General features: G+C 37.3%; 1 protein-coding gene and 1 pseudogene across 4 annotated transcripts in view; one reads left to right on the plus strand and one right to left on the minus strand.

Moving 5' to 3' along the window:
* The first annotated feature begins 16 nt into the window (after positions 1-16).
* LOC123787167 (uncharacterized) lies at positions 17-23317 on the plus strand (annotated as a pseudogene). The gene is made up of 3 exons (XR_015727200.1): positions 17-508; positions 10274-10494; positions 22525-23317. The product of XR_015727200.1 is annotated as an uncharacterized LOC123787167 (transcript).
* LEMD3 (LEM domain containing 3) overlaps positions 8742-25317 on the minus strand; it is a 75812-nt gene continuing 59236 nt past the window's right edge. The window contains exons 13-14 of one of the 3 annotated variants that reach the window (XR_015727199.1): positions 11133-21964; positions 8742-9188 (exon numbers count right to left, since the gene is read on the minus strand). Coding sequence is in view for 1 of the 3 variants with exons in the window: in XM_045789651.2 (XP_045645607.1) it covers positions 25107-25270 (164 nt within the window). In the remaining 2 variants the exon portion in view is untranslated. Of the gene's footprint in view, positions 9189-10281; positions 21965-23302; positions 25271-25317 lie in introns of those variants that run through there. The other 2 variants (XR_006778124.2, XM_045789651.2) reach the window with 2 other exon arrangements.

Consider the following 25317-nt stretch of genomic DNA (forward strand, 5'->3'; position numbering starts at 1 on the left):
CGGGGCGGCGGGAGGCATGACGGGAAATTCCTGGGCACGGGCAGCCGAGTCCAAATATGAGCATGGGAGACGAGCGAGGGAGGACCGCGGAGCGCGCCCGCCGCGGACGGGGCCCGCTGCCCGGCCTCGGCGGCCGCCAACTCCCTCCTCCTCCGAATCCCTTTGCTGCACAGCCGCCGCGAGGCTGCGGGCCGCGAGCGCGAGCAGGTGGGATCTCTCTGCCAGGGAGCATCCCTGTCCAGGGCTGAGGCCCAAGAGCAGAGCCGACCCACCCAGGTCCCACCTGAGACCCCTGACCGGGGTAGAAAAGAGAGAAACCACCACCAGGAGCCCGGAGACGGCGAGCCAAGGACCCGAGAGAAGATACTTAAGGGGTTTAGAGAGACTCCCGCGCTGCCCCTAACCACTTGAGAGCTTTGCTCGTGAGAGGATACAAAGATCTGGCAAATACTTCTGTTAAGTGTGGGAGGGTGAGGCTGGAGCGGCGCCGCCAGTTCTGCACATTCAGGTGAGCTACCCAATACACAACCAACAGGCATTAGAAGACACAAAACCACCCTCCTGCGTTCCAGGGGTTTGAGGCAGGCTGCGTGACAACGGTTTTCCTAATAGTTAAGTGCTGATGTTGAGACCAGTTGTCCTTTCCACCACCAACCTCTGTTCCTCCCCTTACACTAGTTTTGTATTTGTTGTAGCTTGTCTAAAAGGCAAGGTTGAAATTTATTCAAAAGGTACTACCGCTGATGGCCAAAATGTCAGTCCCAGATGTTTAATTACAGGCCCAAGCCACTAGTTCCCTGCCTTTTCTTTGGCACTGATAACTCCTCCAGTAATCAAGTCCAAATGACCCTTAGCTTTTCAAAACAACGTAATTACGTCTTCATTACTATAATTTATTATTTTTTTATTCACACTAACACGACAGGCCCTGGAGATGCAAAAGGTTATATAATTACTTAGGAACATTTTAAGATGCTACAAAAATGATTTATTGATGCAAAATTCTTAAGGGGTAAATGCCAAACAGATTTAGAGCATGGATTATTCTAATATGAACTAAAGTGTGGTGATTTGTACATCACACTACTTGTTTGAAAATGCTGATTTGAAAATCAGAAACTTCAAAACAGATTTAATTCTAGCAAATTATTAAGACCCATATGCCAAAAGCCACTCCATTTGCAAGTAGCTCCCCTTAAATCAGCTGGTACTGAGAAACACCACAACCCATGAATTACTCCTGGCAACTGGGCAGATTTCACCCTTAACATACTAGCAGTGATAATGGGGCTAAGGGCAGATGACCTAAGTAAACTAAGGGTAAGTAAACTGTAATACAGTAAATAAGGGATTTAAAAGACACATGGTGTGGGGCGCCTGGGTGGCGCAGTCGGTAAGTGTCTGCCTTCGCCTCAGAGTATGATCCCAGCGTTCTCGGATCGAGCCCCACATCAGGCTCCTCTGTTGGGAGCCTGCTTCTTCCTCTCCTACTCCCCCTGCTTGTGTTCCCTCTCTCGCTGGCTGTCTCTCTGTGTCAAATAAATAAATAAAATCTTTAAAAAAAAAAAAAGACACATGGTATTATTCAATTTAGGTACCTAGAAGCTGGGCAGTGGGAGGGGAATACTCAGGAAAACAATTGAATATTCACTCCCTTTTCTCTTTTTTTGTATATTTAACTGGGTATTACATAATCATGTTTTTCTTTTTCTTTTTAAGATTTATTTATTTTTATTTGAGAGACAGAGAGAGAGAGAGAGAGCACTAGAGCCAGGGGGAGGGGGAGAGGGAGAGAGAGAGAGAATCTCAAGCCAGCTCACCACTGAGCTTGCAGCCCAACGCAGGTTTCTATCCCAGGACCCTGAGATCATGACCTGAGCCAAAACCAAGAGTTGGACGCTCAACTGACTGAGCCACCCAGGCACCCCAAGCATCTGTTTTCCTTAATTTCCCTACAACATCTAACATAGTTCTTTGCCCATAGTCTAACAGGTTGTTTAAAAACAAAAGGAAGTGAACACAGTACTTTGTGGACTGATATATAGCAGCTCTGAGCTAAGTGTAGAGAAAAGCTTGTTCCAAAGGATCGTAATAATTAGAGCTATATTTAAATTTTAGTTGACGTTATATACAAAAACATAAAATTATAAACAATGCATTATCCTACAACCTAATTCATATTAATATAAGTGGAGAGTTAAGTAATTGTATCGATTCTGCTGACCTGACAGCAAAACCAGCAGCTGGTTTTTGTTTGGTTTTTTGTTTTTGTTTTTGTTTAAGGACTATTTATTTGATGGGAGAGGAGTAGAGGGAGGGGAACACCAGACTCCGCACTGAGCGTGGAGCCTGAGGGCATGCCCCATCGATCCCATGACCTGGAGATCATGACTGCAGCAGAAACTAATAGTGGGCCCCTCCACTGACCCAGCCACCCAGGCACCCCATCCACCAGATGTTTTCAAGGCTTCAATAAGCATGTTAAAGAGAGGAGAAAAGAGCTAAAGTTACTTGAGTGCATGACAAGTGCCAGACACTGTGCTAGGAGTTTCACACATGGTACTTCATTTAATCCTTACAAATATCTCTGAACTTACTATCCTTTATCCTTATTCTACAGCTAAGGAGACTAAGGCATAGATAAATTATGTTACCAGGAAGGGGTGAAGGAGTATTGGAAATCAAACCTCATTCCAAAATCATATATACTCTTTTTACTGTACAAATCTGTCCCATTTTCCCTATATTAAAAAAAAAAAAAAAAAGAACTCAAAAACTGTATTCACTGTGCTCTTGTGGTTTTAAGTAACTGCTGTGCACTCAAGTTACTTCAAGTAATAGGGGTAAAGAATACATGTGGAAATAAGACCAGAGACTTAACTGGCTTGTCAGGTCATCCTTTGTGGGCCTGGGAGGTGGAGGTTGTGCCTTTGATAAGTACCAGGAACAGGAAAGGTACTACCCTCTGACCACATTCCTATGAGCTTTGTAATTTAACCACTGATATTTAAATCACATATTTCACAATGTTTTCTCTAATGTCTTTTTATTATAATGTTAATATCTTAATCATTACCTTAAACATTGTTTTTAAGACAAAGGATCAAGAGGTAACTGCTTCTCCTGCTCCCTATATACCGTCCCTTCCCCTACCCAGTGGTGTGCCAGTAAAATTTTAACAACCAGATCTGGAGGAGGGAGACCTCAATTGTAACAAAAACCAATTGATGTGGTGTCGATACTCCCACCAGCCTGAGGCGGAGTGGGGAAGAGCTGCCCGCAACCAGCTCTCGGGCCTGCCCTAGCATACCACCGCCCCAACTCCTCCATAATTCAAGTTGCACAACCATAGCTCTTTCCACTTGCTGCCAGTTCTCTGTCTATAGTTCATGATCAAATGCCCCAGAGGGGAGAATCTGATAATATCACCATTGTCCTTTTAGGGGAAAGTTCTTACTTGAGGCAATTTCAGAAGCCACTGGGCAGCCCACAGATTGGTTACCTCTGAGCCAGAGGTCCTCTCCTACTCCAGCTGTGACTAGTATGTAAGGCTAACATGCTATACGACAGCACCAATGCTGAAGAAACAGACTGTGTTGCTACCTTCTTAGGGGGCTATGGTTGGGGCAGCCTCTTTTAAAAGGAGGCTGTAAGCAGGACAGCCTTTCAAGCTGTAATCTCTCCAACATACTGTGCTCAGCTCTTCAATAAGATCTTCTCAGCCGCTACACAAAGCTTTGGGGCAGTGTCTACTCTACTTACCCCAAGGAACCACTGGGTGGATGCCAAGAACTGCAAACAGGAGAATGCATCAGGACTAGATTGTACTCGAAAGCCCCCAGTCAGGGTGAGAAACCCTAAATTAGTACTTAAATTCAGTGAACATTTATCAAGCATCATTATTTTAAACCAATAATGATTGATCAGAGAGTAAGGGAATTTCCTTGTAGGAGGATGTAATAGACTCTCCAGGAGAAAATTTTTCCAAACTACACTCAATCCAAACTCCCCAAATTCTGCTTTCCTCCCCTGGGAAATAGAATGGTGTGACTCACCCGTGCTGAGAACTTTTATACTGGTGGAAGCATGCCCCTTGCCTCAGTGTGCTGGGGTGGGAGGAGGTCGAGGAGAACTATTTTCAACAACATGAGGGACACAGAGTCAATGCTGACTAAGGGAGACACCTGAAATTTTCTCTCAGAGTCTGAAAAAGAATTTCCATTTTCATGACACCCTTCCAGCCCCCAGTCACCAGATATGCTAAAAGGACAAGGACTCTATACCAGGTCATGAAGTGGGACCCTTAAACAAAGATGAAGACTGAATTAAAATGAGCCTTTTCCATCTCTTCATGGTAAAATAATTTTGCTGCATCTCAAATGGCATTCTTTTATTTTACACAGTTGAAGCCATCACTCCTGTTGATTAAATTCTGGAGAGACTTAATGTATTCCCATGATTGATGTGTGCTGCCTGATTCTATCAGCTTTGGATACGTGGAATATGCTACAACAAGCAATAAATAGTTAACAAGATTTTCAATATTTTAGAGAATTAAATAATCCTCTCTAGACCAATTTCAGTACTTCTCATATGGAGAACATCGACCCCCCCTCCCAGTGTGTGCATGCGGTGTTTAAAGGTGTGTATTTTTCACATACCTTATCCCTAACCACAAACTACCTCCTTCATGTGTTGTTCAGCCAAAGCAGCTACAATCTGGTCCAGTTCTCAAGGAAACCCTGGCTGTGTTGGGCTTTCTGGGAAATGCTATGTTGCTCTCCAAAATGGTGCCTCCCTACAGGATTTTCTGAAGTAGTTTTACCTCTGCCTAAATTACACCCTGCGAGCTGTCATTAGAACCTAATCTCAAAATCAGATAAGTTCCACTCACTTGTGAGGGACCTGGGCTTTGGCATCAGACAGATCTAAATTCAAGCATGGCCTCCACCATTAAAGCTCATGGGACAATAGGCAAGGTACTTAATTACTCTAAGCTTTTATATTCTTCCTTCTCTGTAGAATGAAAAAATAAAGATACCTACCACTCATGATGCTTAGCGCTTAGTCCCATGCTAGCTAATGGTCAGTCCTTAAAAAAATATCAATATAATACTAACTTTTATCATCACTTACCAACTTTCAATCACCACAGTCACTCTTTGCCTTTATGCTTTATCTGATATGATTTCCTGTCTGAAATGACTCATAGTTTCTCTTCACAGCTCAGAGTCCTACATTTGTTTTCATAATCACCTCTTAAGGAAGTCTGTTCAGATTGTTAATTCTTTCAACGCATGTTTTCTTCAAATACTTTTTATATTTATATCCAGGTTTAGTAATAGTAAATGTTTTCAAATGTTTTTAAGTCTTCACTTCCTCAAAGTAATCATATTAGAAGGCTACACACACTTATGAATCATTACTCAAACTACTTCGTGAAAACCACTTTTAGATTTGCCACCAAAATATACGATGAAATTTTTTAAATATCTTCAACACAGGAAAATCATCTTTGCTTTCATTCATTCCACAAATATTTATTTAATGCTTACAATGAGCTGGATAGACAGTAAGGTAAACTGGTAAGATGCTTAGTATGTGAAAGTGATAACTGCTAACAAGAGAAATAAGGCAGGGAAGGTGGCTAGAAGTGTTGGAAAAGTAACACTAAAGACATACAAGAAAGAAAGAAGCCATGCTGGTGTTGGAGAGAAGAAGCAAGCAAGGAGGAAACACCCAATGTAGAGTCAGACCCGCCCTGTAGGAAGACCACCTAGGAGGCTGGCATGGGGAGAAGAGGGTGAAAAGGGGCTGTGGAGGGAGCATCAAAGGTTGTGGCCCGAGAGGCAATCATGAGAGGCAATCACGAGAGGCAATCGCGAGAGGCAATCACGTATGGTCTTATGGGTCATTTATAAGGACTGGCTTCCTTTGTAGTGAGATGGGAAGCTATAATAGGCTTTACACAGAAGAGCAACATGATCTGATTTACATTTTCACGGAGAACTTTCTTTGGCTGTTCTGTTAAGGAGTGCAGAGACAGAAGGGGAGACCAGTTAGGAGGTTCTTGAAGTAATCCAGGTGAGAGATAATTGTGATTTGGGGTAGGGAAGCAGTGGAGGTGGCGAAAAGTGATCAAACCGAAGATATATTTGGAAGGAAGGGCCCACAAGATTTGCGAACCAAATGTCTGCTTCTCTCTCTTCTTTTGCCCCCCCCCACTCGTGCTTGCACGAGCGCTCTCTCCTCTCAAAGAAATAAAATCTTAAAAAAAAACAAAACATGAATTGGAGGACCCATAGTCAGTTTGTCTATCACCCCCCACCTACATATGTGCATACACATGTGCAGACACGTGTAAGACTAGGCAGGTAGTTTTTTTCTCTATGCAGCCCAAATGTGGTCTTCCTTACTGCACAGTGTATGGTATCAGAGGGAAGGAAGAAAGGCTCAGACAAGAACGTCCCTTTCAGTGAAGGAATAAGGGCAGTTGAAAGATTCAAAGAAGGAAATCTTTTTGAGGTGGTAATATAAACCCGAAAGCAGGGCAGGCAGGAGCATTCAGGCGGGTGACTTTCTGGGTCTAAAAGCTTCCAGCCCTTAAATCTTATCATCCCCTGGGTGATGCAAGTGAAAATCCAAAGTAGTGCTGCAGAGCTTTAACCCGTATCTCTCCTACTTTGAGATTCTGTCTGAAATTGTCTTTCCCAGGTGCTGGTGTCTCATTTGTGGAGGCTAAAAGGTCAAGGTAGTGAGGAGAAAGCAGTCTGGTTTCAACCCATTCCTCTTGTAAATATAGGGACAGACTAGGATTCAGAACTAATGATCAGCAGTATTTCAAGAACAGCCCACAGTAAAACCAGAAGGCCCATAGCACACAGGGCTGGGGAGCATTTTGGAAAAGGCAGGTGGTGGGAAAAGTAAGGCGAGTCTTCATGATTGACCTGTGGCTCAGTGAAAGCTGCCCTTGAGCAAAAGTGAGTATTGCAAACTTTGGGGTAGGAGAGCTATGGAGCAAGACTTGGATACTGACTGAATTCTCAACAGTAATAGAATATTGAAAAGGAGAGTACAGTCTTCTTTTGGGACTTCCCATAGTGTTATGAGTGCTTTATAAATAAATGCTGTTGACTGACCGACCCTTCAAATGGGGGTGGGAGGATGGAAAGGGTATTGTTGAAGGGGGAGGAAGGGAGGTTGTTAATTTATACATAGGAAAAACAAATGGACCAAATAAAACTATCATCCACGTATCTTTCCACAGTGGCATAAAATGAAAAAAAGAAAAAGTTCCTTCTAAAAAACCATTATATTCTGCTCCCAGTAGTAACAGACAGTTACAACTAGAACTATAAGCAAAATTGGCTTGCATTAATGAAAATATGTAATTCTATCACAACCAAAGCTCTGAAAACTCAAAATATTCAGTGGAAAGAACCCCAAAGAGACATTTACAGAGTGCTTGGAGTAAAAGCAAAGCATTAAAACAATAAAAACATTTTCCAAATGAATCAAATGATGCTCAGCTAACTTTATGTTACTTCACCTCAATACAGAAAAACACATCAAGAACTCTATAGCTTAAGTAAGCAATGATGTTATAAATATGAATGAAACAGCTCTGAACTATTTCCAGCTTTGCCTCTAAAATTCCTTTGGTCTGACGGCAGAACATATTATTTCCTGTTCTCATACTCTGTGGGAAGTAGCACACCCATTTCAATCTTTGTCACTTTTTTCCTGTAGCAACATCCACGGGAGGAATTATTTTGGTGCTGCCTACCCTAGGTTGAGATCTCAGATCCAGAAGCCATCTGGCAACGAGTCTCAAATTTTTGTCAGAATTACCTGAAGAGCCTGTTACTATCCTGGGCTCTTTTCCAGATACAATGATTCAGCAGGTTTGGTGAAGGATTCAGGAATCTGCATTCCTAACAAGTACCCCAGATGATTCTAAGAGAGGTGGTCCACTTACCCTTCTTTGAGAAATTCAGGTTTAAGTAATCAGAGTAATTTTTCATGTCTACTTTCCAATCGAGGACAGTAAGTTTCAACCTCTCTTTTCTAAAAAGCCCGTAACAGGGGTAGACAGGATTATAGGAAAATACACAAGTGCACATATAACACAGCTTTCATGACCTTTATAAAATATATATGTTTATTCATAATCTAAATAGGAAATTCAAATAACTAGAATTTTCACTTTACCCTATATTAAGTGAGGTTCATTATTAAATGAAGCATTGCAAGATTCTGACTTGCTTCCTGAGTCATCGATGATTAAATTAAGCTCCCCAGAGTTTTAGCACTGTGAATATTTTATTGTATTCTTAGAAAATTGGTTATTTTAAAATCAGATTATAACTCTTAGGTAACTGAAATAATTAAATTCATTAAGACATATCTTTAAAAATTACTCCAGGTAAACAGGAATCTTCTGTACCAATCTAATACTAGAATAGGATATACTGTATTATAAGTACATATATTTTTTGAACATAATGAAAATAGCATACTTCTCTAAACATTTCAATTACATGGGACAATATTTATTCCCCCAATCTCCAAATATGATAAGGCTCTGTCTTATAACAAAATAGTATTTTGTTATACTACTGCCCTGGAAGAAAACCAAGAAAAGTGATTTTGACTTTTTCCATGTTATTAAAGCACAATGGACAATGAAAATGATAATTTTGTATATAATTAGACTATTATTGAGATATGACACATTGTAATTTTGAAAATGTGGTTTTATTTAAATGTGAAACCATGTCTAATTTACAATGATGAATAACGGAATGAGTGTACATACAAGGCTCATGGCTAGTTCTTCGAATGTGAGAAGATTCAGCCCACAGGACTGCTCACAGAAGCAGTCTCTCCTCCTCATTCACTGTCTGCTCTTCACTTAATTCTGCTGCTCCTGGTATCTCCCAAGGATGTACACCATACAACAGAGCCTCATTGTTACCAGATAAAAGATTATACCAGCCTCTATGTTTAGTGTCACAGGAAGGAACATTTTAATAACAAAGCACTGATTGGAGACGATCGTTGGTGAAATACAACTGGTCCGTTCCAGTCAGGCGCTGACACCACTCGAACGACCGACACTACCGTAGTTCCAGTGATAACTCTAGAACACTGTCATAGCTGAGATCTCAAACTCAATGATGTTCACACTGAGAAAAATAAATTTACATTAAGATTTTCTGCCTTTTTAAAGCAGAAGCACTGAGCATAAAAAGGAAGAATTCTGGGACACAATAGCTGGGAAAAACTAACAATAAAATGCATAATTTAGGAGAAATGAAAGACTAACAAGGTATGTCATTTCAAAGTAAGATAAAATGGGAGAATAGTTTCAAAAGAACAAAAATAGTTAATAGTGAAGAACAACAATAACATGCTTTAGAAATAAAGGAAGAAGTCAAATCTTAGGTTTCAAAACTGTACCCAATAGGGACATACCAGAGAATTTACCATTATTTTAGGTTTTTGGTAAATCTTTTTTATGAGATTTAAGAAGTTCCCTTCTAGTTTGCTAAGAATTACTTCTTTATGAAAAGGTATATGGATGTTGAATTTGATTAGATGTTTTACTGCATCTAAATGAGATGATCATATTTATTTCATTTATTCTGTTAATGTGACAAATTATATTGATTGTCTAATGTCAAACCAGTCCTGCATTCCTGGAATAAATCCAACATGGTCATTATGCATAATTCTTACTTGTGTGTTGCAGGATTTGGTTTGCTGGCCACTTTAGTTTGGGGATTTTTGCATCTTTGTTCAATGAGACTGGCCTATAAATCTTCCCTTTCTGTATCAAGGTTATGCTAATCAGGAGTGCACCCCTTTTTTCTACTTGCTGGGATAGGGAATATGTCATTTAAAAGGGGAAGCACTGAAGAGATTATAAATTTTCAAAGTCTGTCTTATGCATGATCATTTTTAAGAGTGACTACAATGAAGAAGAGCAAAGGGATGTTAAAAATAAATCACATTTTCAAGCAGTTGGTCCCACAGACCTTGATTTAGAAATGATATTATACGATGGGCATTTTACATTATTTCATTTCATTCTCTCAACTATACAATTATCATTTTTAAAAATGAGGAAACTGAGTATTAGACTACTTAAATAACTTGCCTAAAGTCATACAACTAGGATGTGTCAAAGCTGAAATTTGAGGATGGGTCTCACTCCAGAGACCGTGCTCTTAAACATGCCTTTTTTTTTTTTTTTCCTCTTTCAATGCAGGGATCCAGTGTTTTGGAAGACTTTTCATACACCTGCTAACAGTAACAACCCAAAGGTCTGCAGCCAAAATAAACATAGCTCTTTTCCAAAGTGCTGAAATTATAAAAAGTCTAAAATGCCTGAGCTTCACTGCCAAAGGTTGGTAATGATTCAAAATATACTAACAGAGGAGATCAAATTAAGAAAATGGACTAAAAATAATTATGGGCATCCTAATTAAGGTAAACATTTAAATATATGTAATAAACGTTCATGGAGTTTTGTAAAATACATATATAATCCAACAGATTGGACTTCACTGCTAAATTTCAGAGTATTTCCTTCCAATTGCATGTATATAGTATACTCCTTTCACTCTAGATACAATTTTTCATTTCTCACAATTCTAATATAGAAATTCGTTTTAGAATCAACAGGGTCTTTAAAAAATCACTGACAGTTACAAAAGAAAAAAAATTGTTGTCTATCTGCATGAAGTCCAATTTCTGCCAGGGGACTTGTGTTTGCTTCTACCTGGGGGAACTACCAACAGTGAACACTATATTTTCTCTTTGAATGAAGCTTTCTGGATCATGGTGGTTGGTGGTAGGAATTGGAACCACACTCTGAATGAGGACCAACTGGTTTCTTTGCTGTCCCTTTCCAGAGACAAGTCTAGTTCTCATTTATCCTGACTCTACCTAGCTTTATGCCAGGATCTTTTATCAGAATTCCTATCCTCGGTGTTATTTTTGTTGTTGTTTTCTCTCTTAGTGCCAGAGAAAATGATGCCTCTTCCAATTAAGAGTATCTGAGATGCAATATAGTATATTTGAAATAATGTACATGCAATTTAAGCAGCAGACAATATTTTCCATACCTTATTCTCCAAAAACTTATTTTAATGATTGACCATGATTCCATCATATAATCCATAATCCATTATTCTCATTTTTGTAGAATTGCTTCCCATTATCATAGTATAAAACTGTAATGAATATCATTTTCATATCTCTTCACGTCACTTTTGATCGTTTGTTCAGAATAAACTCCTAAATTAAAACATAAGGTCAAAGGGTATGAGGGTTAAAACATTTTTTAAATGTATTGCCAAATTGACCCATAAAAATGCTCATCACTTTACACAACTACCAGCATTTATATAAGGGGCCTATTTCCCCTAAACTAAAATAATTTTAGTCAAATTTCTTCTGTAACTTTCTCAATTGTTAATTACTCTGCATTTACATCTATGGCTGAATGTTTCATATATTTATTGGTCATTTGCAGCTCTTCATTTGTGGATCATCTCCTGAGGTCACTTGGCTATTTTCTATTGGAATGTTAGTCTTTTAGGTTAGAATGATTTTTATTTGTAGAATATTATTGCAAATCATATATGCAGTTACTGCTAATACCTTTCCATTTGCTTGTTTGTAAATTTGTTCTCATAATTTTTAGAGGTACTGATCATTTTTGTTTTAATACAACCACATGTAGCTTTTTTTTTTTTTTCTGATTTCTTTGTTTCTGTGCTAAACCCTGTATCAAATGTTTTCCTCTGATTTTTCTTTTGGTTATTTTATGACTATTTCTCAACTCTTTATTCCTCCTGGAATTTATCTGGGTATGTGTAAATGACCAGGAACAGGTAAAAACTGCAAAAGGCCGATACTAATGTAAACTGATGATAGACTCTAATGTGAAAATAGAACTGGAGTGAATTCAGAGATTCAGGAAAAAGTCTAACCTGCCCCCTCATCCATTCTCTGCTACAATCTGCTATTTTCTTCCCTAAATCAAATGACTCTTTGCATAATATTATTCACGTTCCCATTGTTTGCAGCTAATTGCTTAGAACAGTGCTCCCCAAACTTGTATTCATGGCACAGAAAGAAAAGGAAAATCATTGTACAGTGCATGGTTAAACAGAAGAGGCTTCCATAACAGCTGCCAGAGTTAAGGAGGCCTTGAGCTCCACCGCTGTAAGGCCACATTAGCACATCTGGAACCCATTTGTGGCATACCACTTGAGAAGGTCTGTTTCAGAACAGCTCTGCTACTTACGTTCCTCTGGTAAAATTCCCTTCTCCACTGATATGTTGCTAGGGTTCTAGAAAACAGATGCCCAGTAATGATGTAGAGAAGCCCAACTATGACTGAACAAAACAAGCATCAGGAAACCATCCTCCTGCCCTTTTGTCCTGGACCTTGGCAAGATAAGGAGCGGATACTGAACTTCAAGAAGACAACTCAATGCTTGTTGTGTTATCGGGACATATGAAATCTTTGTGAAAGATATCCTCTCTCAGCCAAGTTAGTCTAAGGAAACTGAGTGACTCCCACAATGTGGAAATATCTGGTCATTAAAATCTTCTAAGTTACTACAAGCCAAGGTCTGTACCTCTTCAAAGGAGACATAGTTGCAGGAGCCAAAGGCCCTGGCATTAGTTACATTATGGCTTTAACATTTTCTCTTAATTTTTTTTTAACTTTTAGAGAATGATCCACTTTCCCTGCTCATATTTAAAGTCACCTCAAAAAAAAAAAAAAACAAACAAAATAAATAAAGCCACCTTTATCATACACTGACTTCTTATATACCAAAGTGCCCTTATAATTCAAGTACTTATTGACGATGTAATCTGTTATTGGTGTTGAATCATAATATAAAATACTCTTAGAAAAAGTCTAGGCCTCCTCTAATATCTTTCTCTGCTTCACAGTATCATCTATGTTCACGCCTGTATTTGCCAGTGTCTTACAGACTGTCATTTTAAAATACAGTGCCAGTGCCATGAAAATCCATTACAAAGTGAACTAGCAAATCTCACAAAATATGTAGGATTTCATGAGGTTGATAAACATGATGGAGAACTATCCAAATCATGAACATAGCTACAGAATGTGTCAGTCCAGTTAGCAATTAAAGGGCAGAAGTTAAGACCAAAAGAGCAACGACACAAGAAGTGTATTTAAAAATGACCTGATTAGAGAGAAACCCTTACAAAAATGAAGTCTACGATATTTTTGTAAAATGATTCAATTAAGGAGTAGAAATCAAACATGAAGTGAAAATTATCATTTCAGGTTTCAAGTAATTTTGTCAAAAAATGCCAAAAAATTATTTCTAAGAGTTAAAATATTTAACTTCATTACATAGAAAATAAGTTTATTTTTATAATTTTAACAAAAAATTTCAAGTCAAAGTTCTAGTAAAACTATTTATTATGAAAATTTGGTCCCTAATTCAAGCGGATCTAATTTAAGTGACCCTCTGGTATTGGTTATACTCAATAATTATCTGTTTCAAGGTATTTATTGTCTGCTTATATATTTGTGTAACAGTGTTAACACAGATTTAATTTGCTTTAATATCTGATAGGGTTAGTCTCTCCTTTTCAATCATATTTTAATTTTAAAAACTTACTCTTTCTTGTTCATCCATCCAGCTGATATCATAGAAATTCATGTAAAATCCCTAGAAATTAATTTAAATCTATTGAAATCTTTATTGGAATTCATTAAAACTCTTTATCAATTTAGGAAGAATTAGGTAGTCTGCTATATTTAGTCTTTCTATTAAGAAAAATGACATATACCTCCATTTATTTGTTTTCCTTGATCTTTCAGGAAAGTTTCCTCACGTAAGTCTTACATATTTCTTGCTGAATTTATTCACAGGTGATATCAGTGTACCTATCTATCAAATCACCATCTAAAAAATAATATCTCTATTGAACCAAGGTACCAATCAAAAGAGCCAGATTACTTTTTCTTAAAGAAAACAAGTAATTTTCAAAGACGGGGGCAATAAGGAAGGAATAAGGTGAGAATTTATTTCTAGCAACAGAACAGAACAAGACATTCTGAATAAACCTCCCATTATAAAACATCTTTTATATTGGATTAAACATGAAAAACATCTTTTTAAGTAAATTAATGTAAGGGAAATCCTTAGAGGCCAAAAAGAAAACAAAAGCAGAAAATCCAAGATGGGATCAAGTATGAGGCAGCCATGGCCCCAAGAGTATCTGTTGATGCCTGGTGACCTAGTTTTTAGCAGCAGAATATATATTCCTCTCAAGTTCACATGGTATATCCTATTCTTCAGGATAGACCAAATACTAGGCCATAAAATAAGCTTCAAAAACTTTGCGGGGGGGGGGGGGGTGGCACCTGGGTGGCTCAGTCAGTTAAACATCCAACTCTTGATTTTGGCTCAGGTCATGATCTCAGGGTCTTGGGATTAAGCCCCACATTGGGCTCCACACCCAGTGCGGAACCTGCTTAAGGATTCTCTCCCTCTGCTCCTCCCCCTGCTTGCACTCACACATTCTCTCTCTAAAATAAATAAATCTTAAAAAAAAAAAAAAGTTCAAGAGGATTGAAATAAAACAAAATATGTTATCCAATCACATGGAATGAAATTAGAAATCCGTAACCAAAAGAAATAATACATGGAAGTAAAACAACCAACGTCTAAATAACCAAGGGTCAGAAAAGAAACCAAAAGGAAATTAGAATACTTTGAGATGAATGAAAATGAAGGCCCAATATACCAAAACTTAGGGGATGCAGCTAAAGCAGTGCTTAGGAGAAAATTTATAGCTGTAAATGCCCATACTAAAAAAAAGATCTCAAATCAATAACCTAAACTTCCACCTAAACTACACTGGAAAAAGAAGAGCAAAATAAATCCAAAACAAGCAGAAGGAAGGAAATGATAGACTAGGGTAGAAATTAATGACACGGAGAACAGAAAAATAATAGACAATATCAACAAAATCAAAAGTTGATTTTTTGAAAATATCAACAAAACTGGCAAATTTGTAGCTAGACTGACCAAGAAAAAAGGAGAGAAGACTCAAATGAGTAAAATTAGTAAAAAACAGGCATCACCATTAACATTACAGAAATGAAGATGATTTTAAGGGAATGCTATGAACAACTATATATACACCAAGAAATTAAGTAATAAATGAAATGTAAAAATTCCTAGAAGGACACAAACTACTAAAACTGACCTCAGAAGAAAGGGAAAATTTGAATAGACCTATAACAAGTGAAAACATTGATTTAGTAACCAAAAACTGACCTATGAGGTCCAGGCCTGATGACATCAATGGTGAATTCTACCAAACATTTAAAATATAATGAAATCTTTCCATTTGCAATGACATGGATGGAGCCAGAGAGTATAATGCTAAGTGAAATAAGTCAGTCAGAGAAAGGCAAATTCCATATGATTTCACTCCATTGTGGAATTAAGAAACAAAACAAAGGTGGGGGGGGGGGCAAGAAACAGACTCTTAACTATAGAGAACAAACTGATGGTTAGCAGAGGGCTGGCAGGTGGGGGGATGGGTTAGCATTAGACGCTTAACTGACTGAGCCACCCAGACTCTCCAAAAAAATATTTTGAGATTACTATAAATGAAAACAACATACCCACAGCTAACATCATACTTAATGGTGAAAGACTAAATGCTCTTCCTTTAAGATCAGGAACAAGACAAGGATATCTGCTCTTGCCACTTCTATTCACCATAGGGCAACTGAGGAAAAGGGGGGGCATCTAAGGTAAAAAAGGCGGGAACACTAGGAATAAATACAACTATATATGCAGATGACATGATCTTAAAAATAGGAAATTCTAAGGAATTCACTAAAATCTGTTAGAACTAACAAACAAGTTCAACAAGGTGGCAGGACCCAAGATCAATATACAAAAACCAATTATATATTATGCATTTGGAATGGACAATCTAAAAGGGAAAATTTTTTAAAGTTTCATATATAATAGCATTAAGAAAAAATACCTAGTAGTAAATTTTAAAAAAGTACAAATCTTATATTCTGAAAACTATAAAACATTGTGGGAAAAAATCAAGACAAGTAAATGGAAAGACATCCCATTTTCATGTATTGGAACACTTAATATTGTTAAGATGGCAGTACTCCCAGTGCTGTACATTAATATACAGATTCAACATAATCCCATCAAAATTCCAGCTAGCTTCTTTGCAATAACTGAAGCTGATCCTAAAATTCATAGGAAATTCAAGGGATCCAGAATAGCTACCAGTCCTGAAAAAGAAAAAAAAAGTTTTTATTTCAAAACTTGCTACAAAGCTATAGTAATCAAGACAGTGTGGTACTGGCATAAGGACAGACAAATAAATAAATGCAATAGAGCTTAGAGTCCAGAAATAAGCCCTCACTTTTACTGTCAACTGATTTTCAGCAAGGGTGGCAAGATAATTCAATGAGTAAAAGAACAGTCTTCTCAATACGGTGTTGGGACATCACAAATGGATATTCATGTATAACACAATAAAGCTGGATCCCTATCTCCTGTAATATATAGAAATTCACTCAAAATAGACCACAATCTAAATGTAACAGCAAAAATAATATAATTCTTAGAATAAAACATACAAGCAAATCACCTTGGGTTAGGCAATCCTTTCTTAGGCACCAAAACACGAGCAACAAAAGAAAAAATAGGTAAGTTGGATGTCATCCCATGGGAAGAGCTAGGCCCAAGGAAACAGCATTCCAGTAAGAAGAGTTTGAAGGCCCTAAGGTGGAAAATGTATCAGGGAACAGAAAGTAAACCAGAGTGGAAGAAGCATGATAGGAGAAATATTTGAAGAAATGAGCATAGGTCAGTTGATATAGGGCCTTGAAGGCTGTAACAAGAAACCTGGACTTTCCTCTAAATGCAGTAGGACCCACTGGAGGATTATATTTTAGGGACGGACATGTTCTGATACATGTTTTCGAAGACAACTTTGATTCCTACAGGGAAAATGTATTACAGCTGGGCAGGGAACAAGGAGACCAGCTTAGGCTTTTGCAGCAATCCAGGGAAGATATAATGATGGTGTCAATAGAATGGATAGGTCGGATATCAGATGATAGATAGATAGATAGATAGATAGATAGATAGATAGATAGATAGATAGATAGATCGAGATAGATAGATAGGGAAGAGCTGAAAGGACTTATTAACTAACTGAACGTAGGAATTGAAAAGAGAGAAAGTAACTTCTAGATTTTTGGCATCAGCAACTGGCATACGTGGTGTAAATTACCGAGAAAAGACAAGACTAGAGGAAGAATGGGTTTGGAGGCAAAGAAGCATGAAAACTGGAGCTTCGTTTTAGTATACAAAATTTGACAAACCTTTAGTCATCCAAATGGAGATTTTTTCAGCAAACTGAAGATACACGTCTGGACCTACGGGAGGAGCCAAGCTGGAGAAGCCAAGCTGGAGACAGACATTTGGGAGTCATTCATTAGGCTGGGTAAGATCACCCAGAGAAAACATCTAGTCAGAGGATAGCAGAGGAGCTCAGACTAAGGCCGAGGGCACTCCAATATTAAGAGTGAGCAAAGGAGGAAGACCTGGCAGAAGAAACTGAACAGGAGTAACAAGTCATGCAGGAGGGAAAATGGGATTGTGGTGTGTAAAAGAGTAACTCACAGATATTTAGTTACTTGCATGGAAATTTAGTCACATGAGGTAGACAGTGAAAAACCTATCAAAGAAAAAAGACCAAAAAAAAAAAAAAAAAAACCCCCGAAAAAACCAGGGGTGCCTGGGTAGCTCAGTTGGTTAAGCATCTGCCTTCGGCTCAGGTCAATGTCTCAGGGTCCTGGGATCAAGTCCCGTGTCCAGCTCCCTGCTCAGCGGGGAGTCTGCTTCTCCCTCTCCAGTCCGCCATTCCCCCTGCTTATGCTCTGCCAAACAAATAAGCAAAATCTTAAAAAAAAAAAAAAAAAAGAAAAGAAAAGAAAACTACCACCACCATAGGAAAGAGGTGAGAAAATGGAGGAAGCAAAGTACAATCTAGCAACAGTTAAATCTTGTTTACATAGCTTGTTGGTAAATTGAATAGATGGCAGCTAGCAAAAAGGCTGAGCAGAATGTCCTTAAGCAGGCTAATTGATCATCAAAGAAAATAGTGTCAGGTTATGGATTTGCCAAAGCCTTGAGAATTTAGCCATGGAATATACGCGACAGGCTTTCTCTGTGTATTTTTCAGCGTCTACTACCTTAGGCCCAGGCACCATTTCCTTGTCAGAATTTCTCAAATGTCACAGAAAAAAAAGAAGGAAGGAAAGTATTTCAAGAATATGAAAGCCAAAAATTGTAATCAAGAGATGCAAATTAATATTACAAAGGGTACCTTTATACCCATGGTTCTCAAACTTGACTGTGCATCAGGATCCCCTGGAAGGTTTGTGAAAACAGATTAGGAGGCCCCAACTCCAAAGTTCCTGGATCAGTAAGTCCAGGTGGGGTCCAATAATTTGCTTGGAGTAACAAGTTACCATTTGATACTGATGCTGCTGACTAGAGAACCACACGTTTTGAGTATCACTGACCTAGAGAAACTTGAATATGTACAGCAGGAAACATATTCAAGAATGAGTATTCATAACCACCTTACTTATAATAGTAACAAACTGAGAATAATCTCAATGTCCATAGATATTTGAATAGATAAAATTGTGGTGTGTTTTATAAAGAATACTATATAGTCATGACAATGAATGAGAGCTACTTGCATCTCTACAGATGAATCTCAATAACAATATTGAACAAAAACAGTCAGTGAAGTATATACATTTGATTCTATTCATAGAGAGGTCAAAAGCAGTAAAAACAATATAATATCTAGAGACACATATGGTAAAACTGTAATGAAAAACAAAGAACTATTAACACACAATTCAGAATAATGGTTATCTGGGAGTTGGGAAGGAGAGCAAAGCAACAGGCAAAGGCAGAGAAGTGCTTCAAAGTCAATATTCTGTATCTTAAGATGATGGTGTACTTCAAAATGTAAGTAAAATATTCAATATATTCTTTTATGTGTGAGTTATTTTATAACAACGAAAAAAAAAAGTGTAAGTAAAAAAAAGAGGCAATGATCACCAATGTCCAATGATGCTAAGAGTTCAAGAAAGATGAAGATATGGAAATGACTCTTGAATTTGGCACAAGGAAGGTTTTTGGTGCTCCAGAAGAGCAATTTCAGAGGCATGATGAGTACAGAAGCCAAATTAGAACAGACCGAAAACACTATAATACAAGACATGAAGTACTAAAACAGTGAGAGAAGTGCAAATCATGTATTTCAGAAATGCACATAGAAGAAATTACTTTCAGCCAGAGATCATCAACAACACTTCCTGAAAGCGACACATGAATAACAGTTTGGAGGATGGGCAAGATTTGGGTATATAGAAACAGGAATGAAGGATATTTCATGGAACAATATGAACAGTGCCGGTAAAGGTGGAATCAAGCAAGAGTTAGGTATGTCCGCGAAAGTCAAGCAGTGCAGTTCAGCTGGAGACCAGCGGCAGACCAGTGGGATTCGGCTGGAAAGGTACACGTTGCTCTAGACCTGCACTGTCACTGTGGTTGACGCTGGCTACACATGGATACTGAGCATTTAAGATACAGCTACTATGACTGAAGAATTAAAGTTTTAATGTGAATTAATGTAAATTTAAAAACTGATACCTGATTCAGTTATAGGAAAACTTCAATATGTTTCGAAGAACTCGGATATGTGAATCTACTTTTTCCAACAGTAGAGGTTATAAAATCTAAATATAGATCCAAGTATTTTCAGTGAAAATGTAGCATCTGAATTGAGATGGGCTGTTAATAAGGTGACCACCTGTGTAAGTTTTAGCACTGTAAGGCATACAACACAGGGCTACCCCAGCTGTAAGTGTAATATATATTCTAGATTTTAAAGCATATAAAATAACTCATTAATAAAATTTTTAATTACATGCTGAGGTAATATCCTGAAAATATAAGGTTAAATAAAATGTATTAAAGTTAACTTTACCTGTTCTTTACTTTTTTTTAATGTGGCCATCATAAAATTTTAAATTACACATGACATTATATTTCTATTGGACAAGCACTGGTCTAGATAAAAGCGGGCCTTGGATACCAACTTAAACTTGGCTATTATTCAGTAGGAAATAAAAAAACCACTAAAATCTCATTAGTAGGGGGTTTTTTTGGTTGTTTTGGTTTTTGTATTTTGTTTTTGGTAAAAGGAGTATTGCAGCATTTGGAAAATACAAAAATAACACTGCCCACTAAAAGTTAAAATTTTAAGTTAATTCAACAGATCAAAGCAGAAATGAAGTCGCCAAGAAATGGTTCCAGGCCTGGAAGACCTGACTAGTTTACAAAGGCTGTATAATAAATACATAGTTTCAAGCAAGTTTCTAGTCATGGGTAGACAGCAAGCCGCTCACGAACAGTTCTGTTTAAAAGTCAACCTTTGTGTTTGTTCTTTCTTTTGACAATCACAGGTTTCTTGACCTACTCAACATTTCATTTTTTTACAAACCAGGAAAATTTCTAATCAGTATCAGAGAATCATAGATAATGCCAGAACATTATGTAAGTTAACGATTCTGTTTTTTGGAAAGGAGAGATTCTCAAACGGCTTCGTCTTGCCCTTCCTCCAACAATGTTCTACATTAGAAAAGTCAGAGGATTATTTTGATTAACTGCTACAATTCCGAGAAATCTTATCTAGCACTCCGATTGGCCTCTTGATCTCCCCCGCCTCCAGTAACCCATAATTTAGGGAACGTCACCACCATCTAACCAATTGCCCAAGCTAGAAATGTGATAATCATAAAATTTCCACTTCAACTTCACACCAAGGACCTTTTCAAATTCCATCTTCTTAATTTGTTTAAACTTTCCTTAATACTTCACGCCATCCCCAACCATACAATTAAGTATGGCAGAATTTGCAGTGAACTATATTTCTGTCTCAATATGGATTCTCTCGTTCATTTTCTCAGTCATCTAATTTACTTTCTTGGTTTTAACGCCCAAATTTATCTCTAGCTCAGATCTTTCTCAAAATACCACAGAATTAGAAATCCAATCACTTGCTAGGAACATCCACCTGAGTAGTGCATAGGCATCCCAACCTCAAAACGTCCAAAATTTCAATTATCATCTTTTCCATCTAAATGTTGCAATTATTAGAATTCCCACACTAGGAAACTGGACATCAGTTTATCTCCCAATATCCATTTTTCATCACAACAAATCCTCACCTGAACTCCCTTTAACAACCAACATCCAAACTTCATGTGACCTACAAAGCCTTCCACCATCACTGCCCATTTTTATATTCAATAATTCAATATAAGTCACTGCTAGTACTCTATACATGCAATAGGTTGTATCTCATCAGTCTTTTTTCATGTGCTCTCTATGCCTAGATAACCTTCTTTTCAATTTCAGGAGCATGTGCCAGCCTCCAATGTCCACCCATGAAAGAAAAAGTTAATCTAAGTACAAAGGTTCTATTGGTTTTAAAATCTAAGAATCGACAAAATGACTCTATCCTGCTGCCCCTAGCAGAGGTTCTCAGGCACAAAAATCTACCATTCGGATATATTTCTGGTCATAAAGTTTCTCTAATGAGGCTTAGAGGCAGCAGGTACTCATGCCTACCCAACCAAGAGAATGAGCATCCTGGACATTCAGTTTCTTTAAACCACAACTTTTGGTTTCTAATTATTTTCAGTTCTTAAGTACCTGTTCCTCAGCATCCTTTCCAAAAGAGTGGCTGCCCAAATTCTGCTTGATTTAGCATCCTCTGTTGAGTCATCTGGAAGAAGGGACTTGCCGAGATAAGTCTACGAAAAAAGGGCGAAGAAGCCATGTAGGTGACCTATAGTAATGTGACATTACTAGGAGCAGTGAGAACTGTCAGGTCAATCTGATTAAAGGAAATATTCTGGGTATATGATACAATAAATCATTGTTCACTCAGAACTCACAGCTTGTCATCCAAACAGTCAATACCATACAAGGAAAATGTAATGAAGTCGAATATCAGGCTTCAATATTCACAAGGTATTCAGGAATCTACAGACCAATGAATATGAAAATGGATTTTATAAAAACTCAGGTTCCACACATCTATTTTTATGAGCTCATCACAAGAATAAAATCTCCCCTAACAGCTCAGGGGAGAGGAGACTTATCATTGTATCTATACTAATTAAGGTGTGTTTAATAAATGTTAAACTGAATTAAAATATGGCTCAACTGTTATCACATCTGCCTTATGTCTTCTGCCTCTATTAAGAGGCGTAAGGCACCTCCCTGTACTCCTAGAATTTCTTCTGCTTTTTTCTCTCACTATATTTTCCACACTATCTTTTAACTTATCTGTTTTATGTTCTTTCTCTAGACTGGTACCACCTTGAGGTTCTGGCCATGTCTTTTTCATCTTTGCATCCCTAACAGGTAACAATGCCTGACCTTTATTAACTATCAATGAGAGCCTACCAACTAACTGACTAATCAAGTCCTTTTACTTGATTAAACCATCAAAAACTAATGCTATTCAAAGTAGCTAGCCCATAAACTGTTGGTTTATAATGAGATAAGAAGTTTGAGCAGAATGTGTAAATGAATGGCTTCCTTTTTTGAGAAAGTCTTGCTATGAAAAAATGTCTAAACAGTGCTGCTTTAGTGATACAGCTGATTTATAGTTTTGCCCCACTTTGATCCAAACACTTGAGAGTCAGAAAAAGACATTTTCTTAAAGAAAAGTAAGATGCTGAGGAATGGATGGTTAAAATTAACTTTAGGGTCTTCATCCATCTTTATGAGTATATATTTACAGATCCCCAAGAAGATTTAAAATAAAGGCACCCATTTTCAGTGGTTAAAAAAAATAAAGACACAGGGCACTTAAAAAGTTTTTTAAAAGCCAAGACACATTAAAAAAAAACCTAATAAATTTTTAATTAGAATTTTTCCTTTTTTTTTTTTTTAACAGGACAAGTAACAGATTACATCAAACTTCAGAACTTCTCAAATATCTAGTTATTATACACATTCCCATCTGTCTTGCAGGGAGGGATCTTGGTCGGCTTAACAGTTTCAGATAAAATAAGCTGCATAATAGTATATATTACAATAATAAATGTACAATGTTTACATGAAATATGTTTTAGAAGCAAAAAAAAAAAAAAGATGCATCTGCATCAAAAGGCGACCTTTTAAAATGCCACAACTATTTTTTACATTCACTCTTGCAACAGGTCACAAGATGGGGGTCACTAAGCTCAGATAAATCACTATGATGCACATAAAATACAGAAGGATTGGTTATTTTATATATTATATATATATTTATATTTTCACACTTTAGCATCTGAGACATAAACTGAGAATTTAAAATTTATTCTCTTCAGATAACAAATCATTTTTTATTCTTCATAAACATGGTGCCCACAAAAGCACATAGGTAAGGCACAATAGGGTTTTCTGTTACAGAACAGTGTGCATCATGTTTACTTAACCAGAAAACGTGCATTATCTGTGCAAGTTCATGCTGCAAACCCAACACATATACAATTAAAAAACAGAAAGGAAACTGAGCTTTAAACAAAATCAAAATTGGTACAATTCCAGCTGTTTCACATATTCATTTGGACTGACAACGATATATCAACAGGTTATCAAAAAAAAAAAGCCAAGTGTTACATTACAAGTAAACTCTGCTCAGCAACTATTTTAATCTGAAATCATAAACAGTAATAAAGCAACTTTACTGAAACAAAGTAAATACCGAGGCACAAAGCAACAGTCACTCGTGCATTTACTATATTGCAAGCTTTCATGACCCAAAATTTCAAATATAATTTTTCAAATACACATTTTGCTGCAACAATATGCCCTGCTTTAAACTTGACATATGACAGGGGAGCTGACATTTCATTAAATTATAAATAGATTGGGAAAATGACTTAATCCCAATAGTACTATGTCATAGTCCTAGTATTTATAATAAATACAGCTTTTCACAAAATACTTTTCCAATATCTGCCAATTGCATCTTTATTGCTCACATAAATTTGAATCCATTACAACTGATATCGGAACTTTCACACAAAATCATACTCAGACATTTTTATATAAAACTTATAAAAGATATTTTAAACTTGTATCTAATACTTCCAGGTGTTTGGCTGTTTGATCTATGTGATAGTACAGCCATATGTATATATGTGTGTGTATATATATACACATATACACATACATATATATACACATACACACATATATACACATACATATATACACATTAGATTATGAATAAAATAGGAAGCTTATTTTACTGCTTTAATGCAGACATCCTCACAAAACAAGACTACTTTCGCCACCACCAGCATTTATACATATATACAAAAGCCAGTTTAAGTACATGTACATCCACCTACACTTGCATGTAACCACTAAACCCAAATTAGTTTTCCTGTATTCCAGCTGTAACAAATGAATCTCTTACAAGCAATAGAAACCTAAGGTTAAATTGGGAAATTAACAGTTTTACCACATTAGCCTGGTAAGGAACTATGCAGGTGACTGTATACAAAAATTCACAACATTAGTTCACAGGGAATTATGGAAATACAAGAAGCCTCTTCACCATGCTTTTGTGTGGTTATCCAAACACTTTGTGGTGCAAAAACACAATCACCACATCTGAAAATGCTTAATAAAGTCAATGTTCCTCATGCAAAACTTTAAATGCATCGGCTTAACTGAACTCCAAAAACTGAATGAAACAATTGTTCTGCCTACTCAGCATTGCTGCCTCACTGCTAAGTCCCTTTGGAACCTTAAGATTTCCGGAACATTCAAACAGAGCTGTATTCAGTAAAAAATATTACATACGAAAAGCATTTAAAAGGAAGACAGGAAGCCAAACAGGAATTTTCCTATTGTAAATACCAGTCCTAGGAGTGGAAGAAAGTCTTTTCAGGAACCTCCTTGAGAATTGGCTAGGCCAGTCCGAAGACGAAGATGAGACATAGAGTTCATATGTTTATTTGATGGCTTCAAGGGAGTATTGCAAGTAAGAGCTTGGGGAAAGCGATGGTGATATCTATCTAGTCGTAAATATTTTACTGTAACCAATTTCCCTGTTGTAAGATAAAAATAATATTTTAGATCTGTAAAAATGTGCTTA

Source organism: Ursus americanus, chromosome 17 (assembly GCF_024610735.1).
Source record: "Ursus americanus isolate L20-20 chromosome 17, mUrsAme1.1.p, whole genome shotgun sequence".
Taxonomy (NCBI): domain Eukaryota; kingdom Metazoa; phylum Chordata; class Mammalia; order Carnivora; family Ursidae; genus Ursus; species Ursus americanus.